At 38.0% G+C, this 19,669-nt stretch overlaps 2 protein-coding genes across 2 annotated transcripts; both read left to right on the forward strand.

The window, feature by feature from the left end:
• The first annotated feature begins 4,227 nt into the window (after positions 1-4,227).
• LOC122651927 (probable protein S-acyltransferase 19) lies at positions 4,228-11,693 on the forward strand. Its single transcript, XM_043845505.1, has 9 exons — positions 4,228-4,515; positions 6,372-6,485; positions 6,612-7,025; positions 8,544-8,612; positions 8,707-8,778; positions 8,865-8,993; positions 9,156-9,236; positions 9,341-9,541; positions 10,069-11,693. The coding sequence occupies exons 1-9, from the start codon at positions 4,471-4,473 to the stop codon at positions 11,176-11,178; spliced, it is 2,235 nt and encodes a 744-aa protein (XP_043701440.1). The 5' UTR covers positions 4,228-4,470; the 3' UTR covers positions 11,179-11,693.
• A 1,943-nt stretch (positions 11,694-13,636) lies between these two features.
• On the forward strand, positions 13,637-16,413 carry LOC122652201 (prosaposin-like). Its single transcript, XM_043845881.1, has 7 exons — positions 13,637-13,744; positions 14,115-14,323; positions 14,413-14,661; positions 15,748-15,828; positions 15,922-15,981; positions 16,115-16,317; positions 16,369-16,413. The coding sequence occupies exons 1-6, from the start codon at positions 13,660-13,662 to the stop codon at positions 16,304-16,306; spliced, it is 876 nt and encodes a 291-aa protein (XP_043701816.1). The 5' UTR covers positions 13,637-13,659; the 3' UTR covers positions 16,307-16,317; positions 16,369-16,413.
• Positions 16,414-19,669: the final 3,256 nt, after the last annotated feature.

Genomic DNA, 19,669 nt, shown 5'->3' on the forward strand with positions numbered 1-19,669 from the left:
AAGCAATAGCCACTTTCTATTACAAGAAACGTTTCAAAACTTCTTTTGTTTTTTTTTCCCATGTCTATATGATCTGGCAAGAGCGACCTTCTTCAAGAACCAATGTCCATTGCAAGAAAAGCTTTAAAATCTTTTTCTTCCTTCTTTTCATCTATATATGGTCTAGCCCTGACCTGTCCACTTCTTTCAAACCTTCAATTTCCTGAAACACAGCGATCCATCTCTGGTCCTTTTTCCTTTCATTTTGGTACCTTCTGAAAGTTGTTAAACAACCCAATTTCACCCAGCACATTCACTACCTTTCCAATGATGATGATCAACTAAGAGATTGAACAATGCAAATATTTCCATGTTCAAATTATGATTAGTATATGAGAAGCAGCTTTCTTTAAATCCAAGAGATTGAACGATGCAAATATTTCTCTTTCTCTTTCTCGTACATTAAATCTTGGAATGTTTTTCCAGGGAGTTTGGTGCGAGAGCCGAGAGGGTGGGTGCTTTGTTCTTCTCCTCTTCTCTCAGTCTCACCAACTTCAGAAATCCCGGCCAAAGGAGATGATGAACCTACGTGTGATATCTATCATCGTTGTTCTGAGTTCTGACCTGGGTTATGACTTAGGATTGCCGTAGCAGCAGTGAGCCGCTTCAATTAGAGCTCGATCCCTGCCGGAAAAGAGAGAGAGTGTTCGTAAGTAAAAGACAGAAATGTCATTTAAATGTTACTTTAAAAGATTTTAATATTAAAAAAATGAAATGTCTTAAATGCCCCATCTAATTGAATCTTCAATGTCTTATTCATAATTGTGTATTAGTCATTTCACCATTTTGTTAATTTTTCAAATGTAACCCACCTTTGTTACGTGAATAACAACCCTTTAAATATATATATATTTTCCCTTTTCTATCCATTTCATGCAAACCAAACGTACCCTAAAGAACTTTTACTAACCCACCCAACTCAACTACTGCTTATTGGTTGAGGATCAGGATCGTCCTCTAAATATGATTAATTAATGGGTTAGGTTTGGGTATGGTGCTTTATCATCTGTTATCAACACAAAATAAGTTAATTATTCTTCCCTCCTTCCTTCCTTTTGATACTCTTGACATTTTAATCCATCTTTTAATATCAACCATTGCTTTCAGAAATGAAGAGGGAAAGAAAGCAGATGAAGAAGAGCTAGTCAAGGATTAAACTCGGTAACCATTATTCAGGAATTCATGATCCTTCAATGAAGCGTGTGGAGTACAAGTAGATGGTCAATGATGGGCCCTCGACCTATCATTGGTTAATTCTGAATAAATTGTTTTATATTAGGATCTGTGTTTTCTTCCACCTAAGGCAAAGATTAAAGAAAGAATCTCTTAATCCATGGGCTCATTTTGTTGCTTAGGACTCCTAGAATAATGCTGAAGGCATTTCGGATTTCATACAATGAAGGGGGGGGGGGGGGGCAATCCAAACCCATTACCTTGGTAGGTAATATAATCATGTTTGGATGCCCTATGAGGAAAAAAAATCCTTTTTAATTCGCTAATAGTGCAGTTTGGGGTTGAGAGTTCGACACGTGGAAGATGTTAAATCCAACGGTGCTGAGCTCGAGAAGAAAACAAAAACTACGTCAATCGAATTCCGCACCATTGAATTTAATATCTTTCACATGTAGAGCTCTTAGCCCTGAACTACACCGCACTGCACTCTTAGGACATTGGAGAGGATTTTAATCTGCCTTATCGCCCAATCATGATGCATGGCAACCACAATTTCTGAGAATTCAAATCTTCTAGCAATATATAAATTAGGGATCAGCTTTGTGAAACCAAACCAGAGGGGCATGCACAAAACTGATGTGTGGCTTCCAAAAACCAAAGAGAGAGAGAGAGATTGCTGAAGCATAAAGGACAGAATGATTCATTAATAAGGTTGCAGAGGGAGAGAGAGAGATTTCTGAAGCACAAAGAGGACAGAATGATTCATTAATAAGGTTGGAGAGGGAGAGAGAGAGAGAGAGATTACTGAAGCACAAAGAGGACAGAATGATTCATTAATAAGGTTGAAAAGATTACAAGCAACACTTATGTTAGCATCAAGTCTGAGTAATTATTCTTCATCTCTCTTTTTCATGTTATAAGTAGTAGAAACGTGAGGCATTATGTCCTTTTATATATATATATATTTTATATATATATATATGGTATAAATAGAAGTAAGATCCATTAGCCTAAGCCCTAGCCCCTGTACCTAAGGTAGGAATGGATTGGGTTTATCATAAAAGATATGACAGTTGTCCGTGATTCCTTTATTAATGAGGTCAGAAACGTCAAACCATAACCATTAAAGTTCATTTTAACCCTTGTATGTATTTTGTACAGATCTTTGCAAAGAAGTTTTATTTTTTTTCCAAATCATATAATTGCATAATTAGTTTTAATGTCATTGCAGGGTGTAGTCTGTAACTAATTCAAAAATAAATAAATAAAATTTTCCGTGTGACAGAAAATTAAATAAATATTAGGGAAAAGGAACGCTTTCAGGGGAATGCATCGATTATTTGATGTTAGGCTGTGTTTGGATGCAGGTACACGCTGAAAACAAAGCACCGATTAGCTTCATTTCGTAATTCGTTAAAGAGTATCAAATTAACTAAGTGAAAGATGCTTGAGATTTACTCAAGCCCATTTTTTGTCAAGTTGAAAAATCCCAACCCAAAAGGCCAAAACCTGATTTAACAATTTACTACTGGATTGGATTGGTAGATGAGCTTAAGTTTTTTATGATCCCAAAATATGCCCTCCAACCAATGCTATTAATTATTGGAAGAAAGTTGAGTAAAGCTCCCATCCATGTGTCTCTCTCTTCCTCATAAAATGACCTACTTACTCCTCATGAATTGAACTGAAAAAAAAAAAAAAAGATTTACCAAAAAAAATTTGAACTAAAAAAATGGGTATTGATTGGCAATTTTGTAGATTAATTAATGAGAGAAAGAACACTATGCTCCTACACTCAGACACAGGGTGCGCAACATGACTACCGCACCCTATAGAAAGACAAAATTTTCCAAAGATATGGGGACAGTCATTTCACGTGCCCCTTTATCTGGGCAAAGGGGCACTGGGCAGCGCACCCTAGTTAACATTCTCTTCCCCTTAATTAATTGCAGAAATACCAAGTTGCTCAAAAAGAGTGGCTACCTTTTGCTTGGCTCTCAGGCCAACGAAGGCTCTTATTCTGAATCGTTGTCACCTCCAACTCTTGTCCGTTCCAATTCCCTCCAATCCCTCACATAAGAGAGGAATGATCACCTTACCCACTTCCCAAACACACTACCCAAGGTGGGATAGGATGATCATTTCTACTCCTATGTGAGGGATTAGAGGGAATTGGAGCGGACAACGAATTGCAGGTGATAAAAATTCCTTTTATTCTATTGAAAAAAGAAGAAGAAGAAGATTAAATACTCGAGGATTTAACCTATATACTTCCAGATCTCCAATGGGTCTCTTATCTGGACCTTGACACATCACTCATCACTCATCAGGAGAGACTAATCTCCACATGAATGATGAAGACCCTTCTACCTAAATGTTGGGATTACAGAAAATAGGGTGTTCCAGTTCTAGGCTTTGATTTTGATAGTTGATACATCTTAGTGCAAATACCGGCTTTGATTTTGATAGTTGATACACAAATAAATAGAAAAGGCTTTGTCCCTACAGGCTACAGCGTGGGGTGGATGGCTAACATCATCTTTTTTGGACTGTTTTAGAGACTACCACATCTTCTGGGAGGTCCCCATGGATTGGAATTTGGACAGATAGCATTTCAAAGTTGTTAACTTATTGTTTCTGGTTTAACATCAAAGTTGTTACCTTGAGAATCATGGAACTACTAGTAGTGCACCAGACAGGGCCAAGATTGTCCATGTCTCTCTGTCGTGAAAAGATAATCATCTCCAGGAGGGAAACGCAAGGGAATATTTTTTGTGGGTTCCCAGTTCCCACCATTGCTTTTATTTATCTTTTCTTTTTTAAGACCTGGAATTAAATTTCTACCTTCCTTTCCAGTTATCCAGTTACCTAAAACGTCAACGGTTTGTGTTCTCTGTCTTCTTGAGCTTCCCTTCTGGACTCCTCTCTCCCCTCTGTGGTTGTGTCTGTCCCTCTCTCTCCTCTCTGGCTCTCTCTCATGTTTTCGATTTGAGAGATCTCTCAGAAGAATAGGGCTTTCTTCTTGTTGTTGCTACCTTTTTATATATTTTTTATTTTATTTGGTTATATTTTTCTGCTGACTGACTCACTCTGGAGTCTGGAGTTGAGACTTCCAAGGCTACGCAGAAAGAGAGGTAGGGAAGTTTGGTGTCCGTTTCTCTTCAGCCCTTTAGGGTTTGTTTTTTCCCTTCCTGGTGTTGTGATCTGTGGTGGATCGGACAGTGCTTCTGTTTTGGCTGCGGAAACATTTCAGCAGTTATGGTGAGGCGCCATGGTTGGCAACTTCCTGCTCACACTTTCCAGGTTTGTTCTTCTTATTGAAGTTCATTTGCTCGACTCAGTTGACTGTTTGATTTGAATGCTGACTAAGGTTTTGCTCAAACTGCAATTTAATGATGTGGGTATCTGTTAGATAATTTCTGTCTGGGTTTCTCATAATTTTTGGAGATGGTGTGGAGTTTAGTTATCCGATTTTTTCTCCATTTTGTGGTTTTCTACTAGAATCGATGCCTCTATTTCGCCGGGTGAAAACCCCTTAAAGTACTTCCAAGAAGATTTAATAGATTGGGTTTTTTTTTTGGGGGGGGGGGGGAGGTGGGGGGAAGAGAGGGGGGGTTGGGTTTGGTGATTGTTGTACGAATTCAACTGAATGCCATTTCTATTTTTCATTTTCCAACTCTTTCAGTTAGTAAAATCTTATCAATCACTTTGTTTTGCAAGAATGCAGAGCTATGTCGGTCTGTTTATGTCTTTGGCATTTCTCTGTGTGTGACGGAATGACCTTTTTTTTTTCTTTTTCTTTGGATGGAGGCGGGATTACGTGTTGCTTAACTTAGTTTAATGGGCTATCTTCTTTATTCACCTTGAGGATTTTCTTTGGGTGTTGGTTTGGTAGTTTGTTTATTTTATTTTAGTTCCTTTGATTACTGACAATATTTCTCATTGCGTTTGAGGAAAGAGGGGGGTTGTGCTGGGAATCTTCTATTTTGCTGTGTTAATTTGAATTGACATTTTCTATCATCAATTCAACGAAGTTCACCTGTAGTTGTGAATTTAAGGTTAACATCCTGACAGCCATTTCCATAGTTAATAGACTATGTGCAATAGTTTATTTCTACTTTTTGGACTTCGACCTTCTGGTTTTGTGTTAAAATTAAATTGCTTTCTTCCATGAATTCAGTGAACATGAGATTTTCTTTTCTGCAAAGTTTTGGATCCTCTAGTTTTGTTCCTACAAGTTGAGACTCGTGTTTTTAACAATGGAAGGCATTGCTTTTACTTTGAGAGATGAGGAAGCCAGGCCTAAGATTTCTTATCTAATCTTGTCCTGTTTCTCTTCCAGTTAGTCTGGTAACTTATCAGCAGAGGAAGAACGAATCAGTTTTTCTTATGAGCATTATTTGTTTGGAAGATGATTATCACTTCGTGCCTCCAATTTGGAGGAAGCTTACCATTGCCTACCGCTAAGCTTTCTGTCATAAGGAAATGTCCCAACTCAAAATCAGCCATCCATCATATCCACTTGGGTTTTCAGATGCCTCATTTACTCATCTAATTTCTACTGCTGCCTCCATGTTTTTAAAAACTTTGGGACAGAGATGCATCTACCCATAATTTTATCCAGAATGTTCTTTTTTCTATCAAATTATGGCCAATAAGGTTGGAAAATGAAACATTAAAAAGGCCTTCTTGTGACTACCAATGCTGATTTATCTTTGTTAATCTTTATCTCCAGAACATTCCTGCAGAACAACCTGTCAGCGGGTTCTCCCTTGGCCTTGTTTTGCTATGTTTATATATGACTAATTTGGGGTTTGGATTGGATGGTAATGTTATCTTAAGCTAATACTCTGTAGAATTGGGATATGGAGCAACTGTTGGTTAGATAGGATATTCCTCTTTCCTGAGTACATTTTCTTCCTCCCATTTATATTTATCAATTATTGTTTAAGATTGAGTTGTATTCAGCGAGTCATTAATTCAGATATTACCCTGTTGTTATTTGTGGGCTTTAGTCACCTTGTTGTCTTGAACTTAGATTTTTTTAATAGTCTTTGAGATTGAATTATTTTTTGGTCAATATTTTCATTTTTTTCCTTTCTTCTTTCTGGTTGCTTAGGGACTCATGCATCCTTTGCCCGTGTTCTTTCCTTGGATAGGTTGTTGCAATTACGGTATTTTGCTTGTTAGTTGTTGCATTCTATGCCTTCTTTGCACCATTTCTTGGTGGCCATGTCTGGGAATATGCTGCAATCGCCACTTACACTCCTGCGGTATGTAACTAATTTATAACTGGTTTTCCTCGGATTCTGTTTCTTTCATATGAAGATGCTAACTGTAATTATTTGTTCATTGCTTAATGTTTCTGTTTTTTTTTTTTCCTCAATTTTGTGCTGCAGGCACTCCTTGTTTTCATTCTTTATGTCCGCAGTACAGCGATTAACCCCGCCGACCCTGGAATTATGTCAAAATTTGATGGGGTTTTAACAAATAAGCCCAATATAAATCTGGGGTTATCAGGTGGGAAAGTGCCTGTTAATTTTGATGAAGTTGGAACTGGAGTGCATTCTTCTCCATCATCAGCTTCTAGAAGCTCCATAACAGCTGATTACAGTAAGAAAGGTTCACTTAGAGAATCTGAGATGATGGAGATTCCAGGAGGCCTTGCAGGTAGAAGATCTTCAGATTGCTTCAGCATTGGAGGACTCTGCTGTGCAATATTTGTACATGAAGATTGCTCAAAACGTGGAGGATCCAGTGAGCAACAAGCCACTGGGGAAGATGCTTTATTCTGCACGTTGTGCAATGCTGAGGTAGTGCCCGAGGACTAGTTTTTCCTTGTCATAATTGAGTTTGATAACTGTGACTAAGTAACTGACCTCTATCTCTACAATCGTAAAGTTGCAACACCGGGCTATTTTTTCATCCATGCTTCTTATTCCATGCTTCCATATATTGGCTGTTGATCATTGAATAGTTCCAGTGGAAAATGTGGGAAGAATATATACATGAAGAAGAAGTCATTTAACATTCTGGATCTTATTAGTTCAACTAAGGGTGTCAATCGGTTCAACTCCGGTTGTTCGGTTCGGTTCGGTTAAGGACACAATATGAACAAACTGAAACTGAAGGTTTTATTCTGTTCATATTCGGCTTCAGTCGGTTCATATACAATCTTAATAATTTGGTTCAAGGGGATTAACCTGCTAAAACAAATAAAATTGGGAAGTAATTTACAACCTCATTAAGATAATATAGTCCCACAATGTCAAATCTGGTACCTTTCAACCCTTTTTATACAACTCAACAAAGAAACCCATCGTAGGTAATTTCACACAACTCAACAAAGACACATGATTGTAAGTTTAATATGGTTTAGGTTCGGTTTGATTTATATGTGTTACACTTCAATTCAGTTTGGTTCAGAACGATGGTTTTTAGTCTAAAACTGACACCGAACCTAATGGAATTTCTCTTCCAAAACAAAACCGAATTTTTTTTCAGTTCAATTCGGTTCAGTTTTAAATGGCCGATTTTGGTTCCAGTTCTAAATCGACACCCTTAAGTGCAATATCATAAAAAAAATTTAAAATATTTACTGTGGTTTTCATGATTACGGAGTTTTCGTAATGGTTTTAATAGCTTGATTTCTTGGAAGTTGTGCTTTTATTTTTACTATATCATATACTTTAAATTGAAATGTGAAACTGATGTTGAGTTTCAGATGCTCTTCAGACGTTCCTTTTGTATCAATCTATTGTGTAATAATTGTCTTCTCTATCCAGAGAAAATGATCTACTCCATTAATTCTTCATCTAAGCCTACTTTTCCTATTGCATCCCCCCACACATCAAGTTTCTGGAGATTAATAGATCAATAAAAGAAAATATTTGCTGTTCCTCTGTGTGTTGTTTTGTATAACTGTATTAGAATGAAAAGAACATTATTACAACTCAGTAGTTCAAATCCGATACCGCTTTTAATTTTCTGTATGCCGCTCCACAAGCATAGTGAATGAACATAAATCAACATATGAATAAATATATGAGAAGAAGCTTTTTGAACCACATTCTACTTAATTGTTCTTTCCCTTTTTTTCTTTGTTGTGACAAGGGGTGTGTGGTTATGATTCTCAATTTTATTCTCTCTGCAGTTGGATAAAAAAAACCTTTTTTCCAGCCATCGGCGGCGTTGCTTGTCTGTGTGTGTGTGTGTTGTGTTTATGGTCCTGGTAGCAGCATTCATTTTCTAATAAATGTATGACTTGTGCAATAAAAGCCTTAGATGGTTCTTGTTCCATATATCATTTATATGTTCCTCTTCAATTGCAGGTGCGCAAGTTCAGTAAACACTGTAGAAGTTGTGATAAATGTGTTGATGGATTTGATCACCACTGTCGGGTATTGGGCTGTGCTTTGAACAAACAAATGTGCAATCATTTCTCAGCATAGTTGAAGTGTTAAAAAATTAACAATGCATCTTCTTTTTGTGCAGTGGCTTAACAATTGCGTGGGAAGAAAAAACTATGTAACTTTTATATGTCTTATGGCTACGAGTCTCATTTGGGTATGCATTAAAACCCCATTGTTGTTTGTTAACAGTGACTTTTAGATCTTTGGTTAACAGTTGGTTCCCCTTCCTCTCTTTCTTAGCTTGTAATTGAAGCTGGAGTTGGTATTGCTGTCTTTGTTCGTTGCTTCGTGGATAAAAGGAACATGGAGAACCAAATTATTGAGAGGCTTGGCAATGGTTTTTCTCGTGCCCCATTTGCAGCGGTTGTGGTATGTCTGTTTTGTTGACTCTAGAGTAGTACCTCTATCTCTAATGGTAGACCACGTACGTGTCATGGTATTTAATGTGGAGTACACTGGTTTGGCAAATCTTTTTTGTGGGCTGTGTCCAGGAGATCTCATGCACTAATCTAAAATTCCTTGTGTGTGCAGGCTGTATGTTCGGTAGTTTCTTTGCTGGCTTGTCTTCCTCTGGGTGAACTTTTCTTCTTCCACATAATTCTTATCAGAAAGGTTAGAGATTGAGAAAATTTTGGTCTCAGTTGCATTTAACTATATAGATCAATTCTCACAGCAGTCTGTTTTTAAAATTCTTTTGTTTTCTTTGTTCACAACAGGGTATTACTACTTATGAGTATGTTGTAGCAATGAGGGCCATGAGTGAGGCACCTGCAGGGGCATCTGTAGATGAGGAAATGCCAAATATTGTCTATTCTCCAACAGGGTCTGCTACAACTGGGTTAAGTGGTGGAAGTTCTCTGGGTCTGCAGTACAAGGGTGCATGGTGTACGCCTCCAAGGGTATTTGTCGATTATCAGGTAAGATAATTCAGAATAGCCTTTACTTTTGGCAATGAACTACAATTCCTGGCAATCAAAACTTAGAAATGGTCCATAACATTTATGCATGAAGTGGTGTCCACTGTCCAGTGTTTTTCATTTGGTGGGTTTGAACTTTGAAGTAGGTGTTTGCATAAGAAATTCACCGGACTAGATCATTACCATGTCCGGAAAATATGTACATCCATTTGATGTTGGGGATTGAGGTCTAAAGATCTCAGATTGAAAATAGGAATAAATGAAGAAATAAAAAATCTGATTGTATGATTTTGATGTAGCTGCCCCAGGTGGATTTTTTGGCTGGTTAGCTACAGACCTGGTTGTTCAAAACAGAGGTGTATACCCCTCTGATCTGTTTTCACTATTAATTTTACTTATCTTAGTAACTAATGCATTGTCTGTGTGCGTTCTTTTTTATTCTTTTTTCTTTTTCTTGGTTGGGTAGCTTTATTGTTCTTTTTTCTTTTTCTTACTTGGAACTTTTTTATTCAAATTGGTCTCATCAGGATGAAATTATTCCTCACTTGGAACCTGGAATGGTACCATCAACTGTTGATCCAGATGCTGCCGGGTTTGCAGAAAGAGGGAACAAGTCAAAGAGGCCTGTCAAGATTAGTGCTTGGAAGCTTGCAAAGTTGGATTCAAATGAAGCAATGAGAGTGGCGGCTAAAGCTAGGGCATCTTCTTCTGTTCTCCGGCCAGTTGAAAACCGCCGTTTGCCTGACACTGATATCAGCTCCAGTGGAAATATTAGTGGCAGAAGTAGTATGAGCGCCGACATGGGACTAAACAAAGACACCAAGAGTGATGTAAGACTATCTCCTTTGAGGAATTCATATGCACCAAGTCACGGTAGCAGGGATGAATATGAAACTGGAACTCAAAGTGTGAGCAGCTTCAGCAGTCCAAGCCATATCCATGAGTCAGTCACCCTTAGTCCTCTCCCGCAAGAGCGCCCTTCTGGTCCTTTTAATCCCACAAGTTCAGTATCCCGCTTTGCTCAAGAGCGGCCTTCTGCTACTACTAGAGCATCTTTTCCCCATACCAATCTCGACAACTCAGTATTCAATCCTAATTCCTCAGGGTTTGATGACAAGATCATGCAAAGGAGTAGCACTACTGATCCCTTGCTGTTACAGGCTCCGCCTTCTTCTCTTCTTAGAGATGGTAAAAGAACATCTGTTGTGTGGGACCAAGAGGCTGGTAGATATATTTCAGTCCCTGTATCAGCGAGGACTGGTGAATCTGCCCTCGAGCCCCGAATTAGATCTTCAGTGCAAGTTGGAGTTGCAAATACTCGTGCAGAAACAAGCAATTACAGTAGAAGACCTACTGTTCCACCCACAGAATCATCTGCTACAGCCAAGGCTCCTGTGCAGCGGTCAGAGAAATTGATGTACACAGGAGAGTCTATTTTCTTTGGTGGTCCTCTTTTGAGTGTCCCAGTTAAGGATGGTCCAAGAAGTGAAGCCAACCCTAGTTTGAGACCAGAACAAGAGAGGGTGGTATCCAACTGGCCCCGTGAAGTTAGAGGTGGAAGGCCTGTGGCTTCAAACCAGTTACCTGTGTTCACTCCAACAGGTTTAGAAAGAAATCCATCATCAGAGTCAGGGTAGTTTGGGTCATAAAGCTTCTGGTATTTGTTCGTTAGCATTGGAAGGTTGTGTTGACTAATGTTGGTTGATTTGTCCTTCAAGTTTTGGAGATGATGGGGAAGGAATCAATACCAGCTACAGATAACTTCGTATGTGGACACTCGTTAACATGAGAAACTTCCTAGTGCAAACTGCTGCTCTGATAGGAAGCAGCCTGAGTGGTGACCTTTGGGTGTGCTCAAGGATGGATCTACTATGATTCTCAGGCACAACTTTTGGTAAATTCTGCTCGGCATTATATTGATGTGGCTGTAAACCTGGGGAAGGGGTGGGGGTGATAAAAAGGTTTTTTGCAATTTTGAACATTCCACCAAATTGGTATCATCCAAAATCAAAGTCTCCCTTTTTTTCCACCGAGCAACTCTGATAGATTTGGAACTCAGGTGTATCATTGTTTTCTACAAAAGAAAAAGAAGAAAAAAGAGGTTCCATTCCACTACAGCCAGGTCCATGTAAACCATTCAATTTCAGTAGCTTGATGCTATATGTTGCAAAGTATTTTGTACTACAGCATGGTTAAGTTTAACTGCCATTTCTGATTGGAAGATCTAGACTGTGTACATGAAAACATTATGGTCTAGGAAAACCCACCATTTATAAGTGAATACAGGAATGGGCTATGTGTAGTGGTTTTAGTAAATGCTAGTTTTCACCTGGTTCTCAAATTTTATTTTTTTTGATTCATTTGAGCAATGATTCCATGTGGAGATGAATGGGTTTTGTTGAGGCTAATCCTGTTTTAATCTGGGTTTGGACTCTATTTAGCAGATCAAAGTGGTTGTAGAGAGGTTGTGATGATGATCTCATCACTCTTGTTTGATAGTCAGCAGTTATAACAGAACTACTTTATTAGGGTCTGCCATTTTAAACATGTATCAAGCGATCTAATATTTAAAGCCCATAGGCTAACCCTTGGGGTGGCCTCACCATTCCAAAAAATTCTCAGGTGACAGACATCTCAGATATGAACTCCAGGGGTTGTTGGATCATGAAGCCAACCAAACCAACTGAGAATAATCTTCCTTTCCAGTTCAACATTGCTATCTTATCTTGGACATTTTAAAATTAAAAAAAAAAGTAAAAAATTTACTTTTATGAAGAATGAAGTTCAGGGAAAATTTCCCCGTCGGTTTGTTTCCATGTAAAATGACAGAAAAGGAAATTGTTCCTATAAAAGAAAATTTTTCACTTTTGTTTTTAACGTACACAAATATTTGTAGTGAAAAAAAGGGAAGCACTATTTACCAAAAAAAAAAAAAAAAAGGGAAGCATTTTCATGTAAATTATCATTTACACAATTACATCCAATCTATACATTAATTGTAAGGGTGTCAATCCGTTGGTTTGGCCTGGTTTCAGTTGGGCTTAAACAATTTTAGTCTGTTACTAGGCCAAATCAAAACTAAACCGTTGAAAAAGTTTTTGGTTCAATCCGGTTTCTTCTGGTTTTTGTTATTAGTTTGTAATTGGGCTGATAGTTCGGTCCATTTCGGGTTTACATGTACACATATAAGAAATTAATTGGACAATCCTGGATATTTTTTTTGGGGGGGGGGGGGGGGGAAGAGATTTTTGGTTTCTTATCCGTTTGGATTCGGTTTTGGTCTGGTTTTCTAAGATTGATTCTGTGTCACAATCCCCAATCCAAAACATGATATAATACGTTCATATCGGTTCCGATTCGGACCGATTTCGATCGATTCTGTTCGTTTTGTCGGTTCAGGCCAACTTTTGAGTTTTGACAACCCTGGTTGGTTGAAAAGAAAATAATAAAATACAGATCATCTCCCGGCATTTACTCTTTCGCCCTGGGATAAAGTAATTGACTTCGTTGTCGTCGGTTGGTTTCTTGTAGTCTTGGTGAGTTTTGTTTTCTTCTTCGTTTTGGCCTTTGGGAGCTAAATGAGATTGTGAAGTAAAAGAATTTGGTCTTCGTTTCATTGAATCTCTAGCTAGCTTCCCTCCAAGGGCTTAAAGAAGGTCAGTGTTTTTTTCCCCCCTCTCTCTTCGGAGTATCTTTGTTGTTTCGATTTAGTAATCCTTGAAGAAGATTAGATTTTGTGTGTTTTGATTAAAAATTTCTTATTTGTTTATGCTTTTAATCGAGTTGCGAACTCGTTTATAGGGAAAATTGGCCTTGTGTAGTGATGGAGATTTATTTATTCTGGACAGATTCCGTTATATTATTATTTAGGTTGTTCACGAACGTCGCTTATTCAATTTCCTCTTAAATGTAATCCAAATTTGTTTTGATCCTTTCAATTAAAATTAATTTGTTTTTCGTGGGATTACGGTCATGAATCTCATTTCTGCTTTTAGTCTTTTTTACGCTCATGAATTTGATTCGGATGTAATCTTATTTTGTATAAATGTAAGTGAATCAGAAGCCTGGGGTTTTTTTTTTTTGGGGCAGCATTATATCCTCCTCAAAGTTGGTGAAAGATGAATACGAGGACCGTACCTTTGTTCTTTGCCTTTCTTGTTTCATTGGTTTACGTGGATGCGAGGCACATATTCTCGGATTCTGGTGAGAGAAGTAGATAAAAATACCACTTTGTTATTTTGATGGTCTGGTGTTTCATACTCATCTCATAGATATCAGGTGTGTTAAAACGAAGAAATAAAGCTGATCCTGGTGTAGAGGTATCATCAGAATTGCAACCTTAGGTTGCACAAATTTTATTTTATTTTATTTTTTGCATTTTTATTAATCCCCCCTTTTTGATTGAAACGAATCCAGGAGGTGCCAAGTACTTCTTTTTCACCAGTTCTTTATAGGTCTAATAAAGTCTTTGTTTGGTGCTTTAGTGAAGAGGACTAAGCATTGATGTGCCCCTGATCACTAATCTTACCATAGTTTTTTGAAAAGATGGGTTTGGGGTAACAATGTTATGCAGGAAAATTAGCCGATACTGGTGTGACCTCTGTCCAAATCCAGCCTGTTTTCCGATCTTCCGAAGGGTTATCACCAGAGTTAATCTGTCTTTCATGCTTGGAAGTATCAAGAAAAACTGTGAAAGCCATAAGTGACCCATTGCTACCAGAGAAAGTTAGTGCATTTGTGAACGATGCATGTCAGATACTTCCTTCAGATATGCGAGTAAAGGTATCAAATCCCTTTGATATTATTGATGTTGGAGAACATTTTTTCTCTGTATTCTTGCGTCTTGATTTTGTTTTTGTCCTACATGGCAGTGTGTTGAGATGTTAGAGATGAACATCAATCAAGCTATTGTGTTTCTTAAAGACTACTTCAGTGAAGAAAAGCTGTGCAACAGTACGGGGTTGTGCCCTACAAATGCCAATACCTTTTCATTGTTAATCTTTGGCAAGGATCTACGGTTATCTCTAGACCGCGATTTATTGAGTAAACCTGCAATGAACACCAGGCTTCTGCCTAAAGAGCAGATTGCCTCCTCTATGTTACAGAAGTTCACTAATAAGGTGGCTAAAAGCTCAACCATGTAGTCTCACTTCCGGCTTTCTGTGCCTTATTTTTTCTATGAATTCAGTGTCATGGAGTTTTCAAGCATCTGTAATATTTTTCTTCTCCTTGTTGATTCTGTCTCTTCCCTAAAGTTGAGTTATACATTGGAAGATGAACTTATTAAGTGTTGTCAAGTAGTTGCCTAGGCAACCATGCTGTTCAAAGGATCTGGACAAATAAAAAGCTTAGATGGTGATTATTGGGATGGCAATGTACGGGAAGATGTAGGTAGCTGTCTAATGTCTCTTTTATTCAACTTTTGTGCTTCTCTTCTGGAGGTTAGGCCCTCCAACTTTCATACTTCTCTTCTAGAGGTTAGGTGCTGCCTCCATATCAGCCCTCGATGCCCCTGTTCCTTCCTTCTTACCTTCTTGCTGAAGATCACCTTTGCTTTTTGGTGACCAAGGTCTGTTGCCCAGGCTAAATCCTTTGTTTTTTTTAATTCAGGCAACTTTCATAGGTTGAAAAACCCTGAACTAGTGAAGTCTGGCTTTGCTTTTTTCCCCTCCCAATAGAAAACTGAGATGATATAAGTAATGTGTCTATACATTATAGGATTGCTTCATTCCCCCCCCCCCCCATACACACTCTTTTTTTCTTTAAAGCAAGGGGGGGGGGGGGATTGTTTTTCATATGCTATGACTTCTTGTTGTTATTCATACCATTTTGAGTTGTGCAAATTAATGCTGAAGATTGTTATATAACGGAAAAAAAAAATGTTCTTAAATTAATCTGGAGGCTACAAAAAGCAGTATCTAGAATAATTTGTGCTTAATATAATACATGACTTTATGATCCTTTCTTTTAGGGGGAAGGAAAGAATTGTCATCTTCTTAGTTCATCATTTTAGGGGGAAATGAAAAAGAAAAATTTGTCTTCTTCTAAAATTTTCTTGAATTAGATGCTTTGTTTTGTTCCAATATTGTCAAGATGCTTCCTAAAATGCTGGTAATTAAGAAGGGGTTTATGAAGGGGAACAATGAGGTAAGATTTGGCTTGTTTACTGTCATAGATAGCTAATTTTGCCAATTTGTGTAATTCAGATATCAGAGAACAAAAGCTGTGCTGCATGTCATGCTGCCATAGAAGATATACGTAATGACTTGGAGGATCCTAAGATGAAGGTAAAATCTTAGGATGGAACTTACGAATGTGAATTAAACTTTTTTTTTTTGGTTTCTGACGTATCAATTCAAGATTTTGCTCTTAATTTGCAGATTAAAGTAATTAGGATTCTTCTTAAGGCTTGTGAAAATGTTGAGAACAACATAAAAGAAGTAAGTCAATCTGCCATTCTTTTGTTTGATCCTCATCAGTGAGATCTTAAAGATGCTAATATTATTGTTGTTGTTTTTTCCACCCCCTCTCTACTTGACATGTTGCAAATTTGGGACATTGTTTTATTTGCAGTGCAAGAGAATGGTTCTGAAATATGGTCCTCTGATTTTGGCAAATCTTGAGAAATACCTAAGCAACAATGACTTGTGCAGCATGGCTCATATATGCAAACCCATGACTGGCAACACTTTCAAAGCCATGGAAAGTTTTCGTCCACTAATAGAGTTGCCAACCAGCTCGAAGACTGATGCGATTTCCAAATGAAATTCTCTCTGGAAAGAAAATATAATGCTCCATCAATGTACATAATGTCGTTCTGATTGTGTGTTTTGCCGTGATTGCATGTTGCCATGAAGGAATATTATAAGGAGTGATTATAAACTATAAAGGATCCCCCCCCCCCCCCCCCAATCCCCAAAGTAAAAAAACAGAACAAAAAAACTCAGTTGATGTATGCCTTGCTACTATGGTTCTTATGGATGCCATTTCTGAGAAAGTATTGGGGTCATTGTTTAGAGCACTGGTAAAAGGTCTGGGCTGCCAAGGCATATGCTCGGGTTCAGTTGATGGATGCCACTTTGTGCCAAATCCCCAAAAATTAGGACAGACTCAACTCACCCCTCCTAGGATCCCACTGCATAGGCGTGAGAAGTGCCGGGTAACTATATTATGAGAATTGTCAGAAGTGACTGTTTAGTACCAGGATGGAAAGTGTATTGTAATCCTTGTCTAGGTGAAATATAGGGGTTAGCTTTTGTTAGCTTTTGTTAGCTTATATACTGGTTTGGATGATATTCTTGAAATGGTTTGGATGATATTCTTGAAAATTTAAAATACTAGTCTACTAATACAGGATCTAAATTGGATGAATCCAAAATTTGATACTATCACTGAAATCACCTTTAAATTTTTTTTTTTTATTTATTAATTCATAGTTTTATTTCTAAAGAACTGAAGTAATAGTACAACTACTAAGAGAGTGAAAGCATATAGCAAGCCAAGAAAAATAATAAGAAGAAGAAAAGGAAACAAAGTCAGCTACAATATCACACTGGGATGATTATATAATCATAACAAATGGAGCTGTTTGGTCTGTCTGTATACAGGTGGAGATGGATGAGGCCGCCTTTTGGATTTGAATTCTTGGTGGATCCATATCTAATATTATTACGAAAAACACCAACTTGGCCAGAGGACTCTAATCCCATCAAATTTCTGAGGATTGGAGTCCTGGAGGCCATGATTCAAAAACCAAAGATGCTTCTTGTTGCTTAGCTAATCATTTGTCAACTCATTTTCTGATAGGATGGAGCTATCTGCAGCTTGAGCTGTACCAGTCTTCACTTTCCAAACATGCCCTTGTTCTTTAGATCATTTGGTGTTCACCTAAGAAATCTTAGAAGGACCAGTCCGAATGCATATTAATCTTTTATCATCCACAAGGTTATGATTGATAACAATATTAGCAGATAATATTAATTACAGGCCTTCTATGGGGATGGATACCTTCGGTGGAGACGAGACGTAGTATGTATATAAAACAATTAGAAGCAGTAGTACTACACACTTGAAATAGTGAGCTCAACAGATAGATACCTAAATACAAGAAGGGATCGCACTTCTATCTATTCTTAAACCACTTACTGCATTTTTAGCAAGGTATCACAGTGTGTGCGATACACATAAGATAGCAATACCGGATTGTATCAAAGCTAGGACCTGCCCTAACAAGTGACAGCCTAAAATATCTATTTCTTTAAACCATGAATATGTCAAACAAAGACACAATCTCTTGATCTGTTTGGTTAATGTAGCCTTTGGAGTCATGTGAAGCATACAAGGGCATTTTAGCTTGTACTGAAGGTGGAATAAACATACTGCCGATGAGTGTGTTGGCCATAGTATCCAGACTCCAGAGGATGTCTATTCCATCAAATGAATGGTGGAGTGGGGAGGCAGGGTTCCCTAGACCAGTAGGACTAAGTCCCCCCCCCCCACCCATAGCACCTGCAAAGTTTATTGTCTATGTAGCCCTTGACTCAAATACTGACACCATGCCATACCTCTGGCCTGTGTTGTAAAAGTTCCTAGCACAGGGACTTATCCAGCTATGGTAATGCGCTTGTTGAGAACTATTTTCGCCGGGGAGGGGGTTATGAAAATTAAGCATGAATACCTCTAAAAGGAAGCCATTAGTATTAGGCTATGATCCCTGTGTTTCTGTTGATTAATCTCAGATCCCAGGAGTGTAATCTGTGTTCTTCAGTAGTATTTCTTTTTGAAAAAAAAAAAAGAAAAAGGAAAGGCTAGTAGCCTGTTCAAATATCCAGCCTCCAATGTCTCTCATACACCTAATTCTTTTTTTTCTTTGGTAGAATAAACCTAATTATTTTGTCCACTTTATAGCTTCCATACCTTCTTTTTTTTTCCAGAGAACTGATGGCTTTCGTTTTTGGAAACATCACGGCTAGCTCTTTGGCATGCATATTTAGATGTTGACAAGCCTCCTAGAAAAAGAATTTATGAAGAATCTTCACTGGAAAAGGTTGAGTTTGTTGTTATTGTTGTTGTAGAATCTTCACTGGAATCTACTCTTATTAGCTGTGACTCAGTGTTCGTCCTTATTATCAGAATTGATCAAGAATTTATATTCTTTGTTGGGGATATCGCAATGGTTGTTGTCAATATTGTCAACACAGTCCAATATGATAGGTTTACATTATGGTGGACAGTAAGTCAGTGGAGCAGTCAACATATGGCAGTATGAGAGTACATTCCTTAGTGTGACATGGTAGTACAGGTTACAGCGTGACAATGACAGAGCAGTAATAGTGGCCGTACAGATGTATCAGTGATTTGGCAGTTTATGGATATGTGTGGCAGCATATGATGGTGTTTGGCAGCAATGCACATGCTTGTACAGTGCCAGACATGAGGTGGTAGCACTGGAATAACACACAATGCTGAAATTGACAGGCAGTGTTGGAAAGGGTGCACAGGTGATGTGGAAATGCCCACAAGGTGTCATAGAGTATTTGGTAGTGTTTTCTGATGTTGCACAATGTTTGCAAGTGTTGTGGAAGCACTGGTAGTGACAAACAGTAAGTATGCAGTGCAGACAAGTCAATTTTGATGTGGATAGTATTTGGCATGGTTAAGGAGGTTTCCAGACACATATGATAGCATTTGGAAGCCTAGTATGGTTTTACATGGTCTTTGACATAAGGTGGAAGCAGTAGGTGATGGCCCCGTTCAATAAAAGTGCTTATTTTATAGATTCACGCGGTAGAAGCGTGTTTGGAGATATTTTCAGAGGTCTTAATGGCATAATTGGGAAAAATGATCTACATAAAAAATGAAGTTCATCGAGTCGTGGCTCCAACACAACTGGTTTCGTATCATTCGGATCTTGGACGTTGGAGTTATGGCGATTCTCATATAACTACATAAAAACAAAGCAAATTTGAAAAGTTTGGACGAATTTAAGATAGCTACTGGAAGTTTTTCCTAAAAAAAGATGTGCATTCCAGTAGCTTACCTCATTCCTCACATTTTTTTTTAATTTTGGGAGCGGTTCAAAATTTGAGGTAAAATCTCGTTACATGTGCAAGATTCCATTTCAGCTTC

The sequence above is a fragment of the Telopea speciosissima genome, chromosome 2 (assembly GCF_018873765.1).
Source record: "Telopea speciosissima isolate NSW1024214 ecotype Mountain lineage chromosome 2, Tspe_v1, whole genome shotgun sequence".
Classification (NCBI taxonomy): domain Eukaryota; kingdom Viridiplantae; phylum Streptophyta; class Magnoliopsida; order Proteales; family Proteaceae; genus Telopea; species Telopea speciosissima.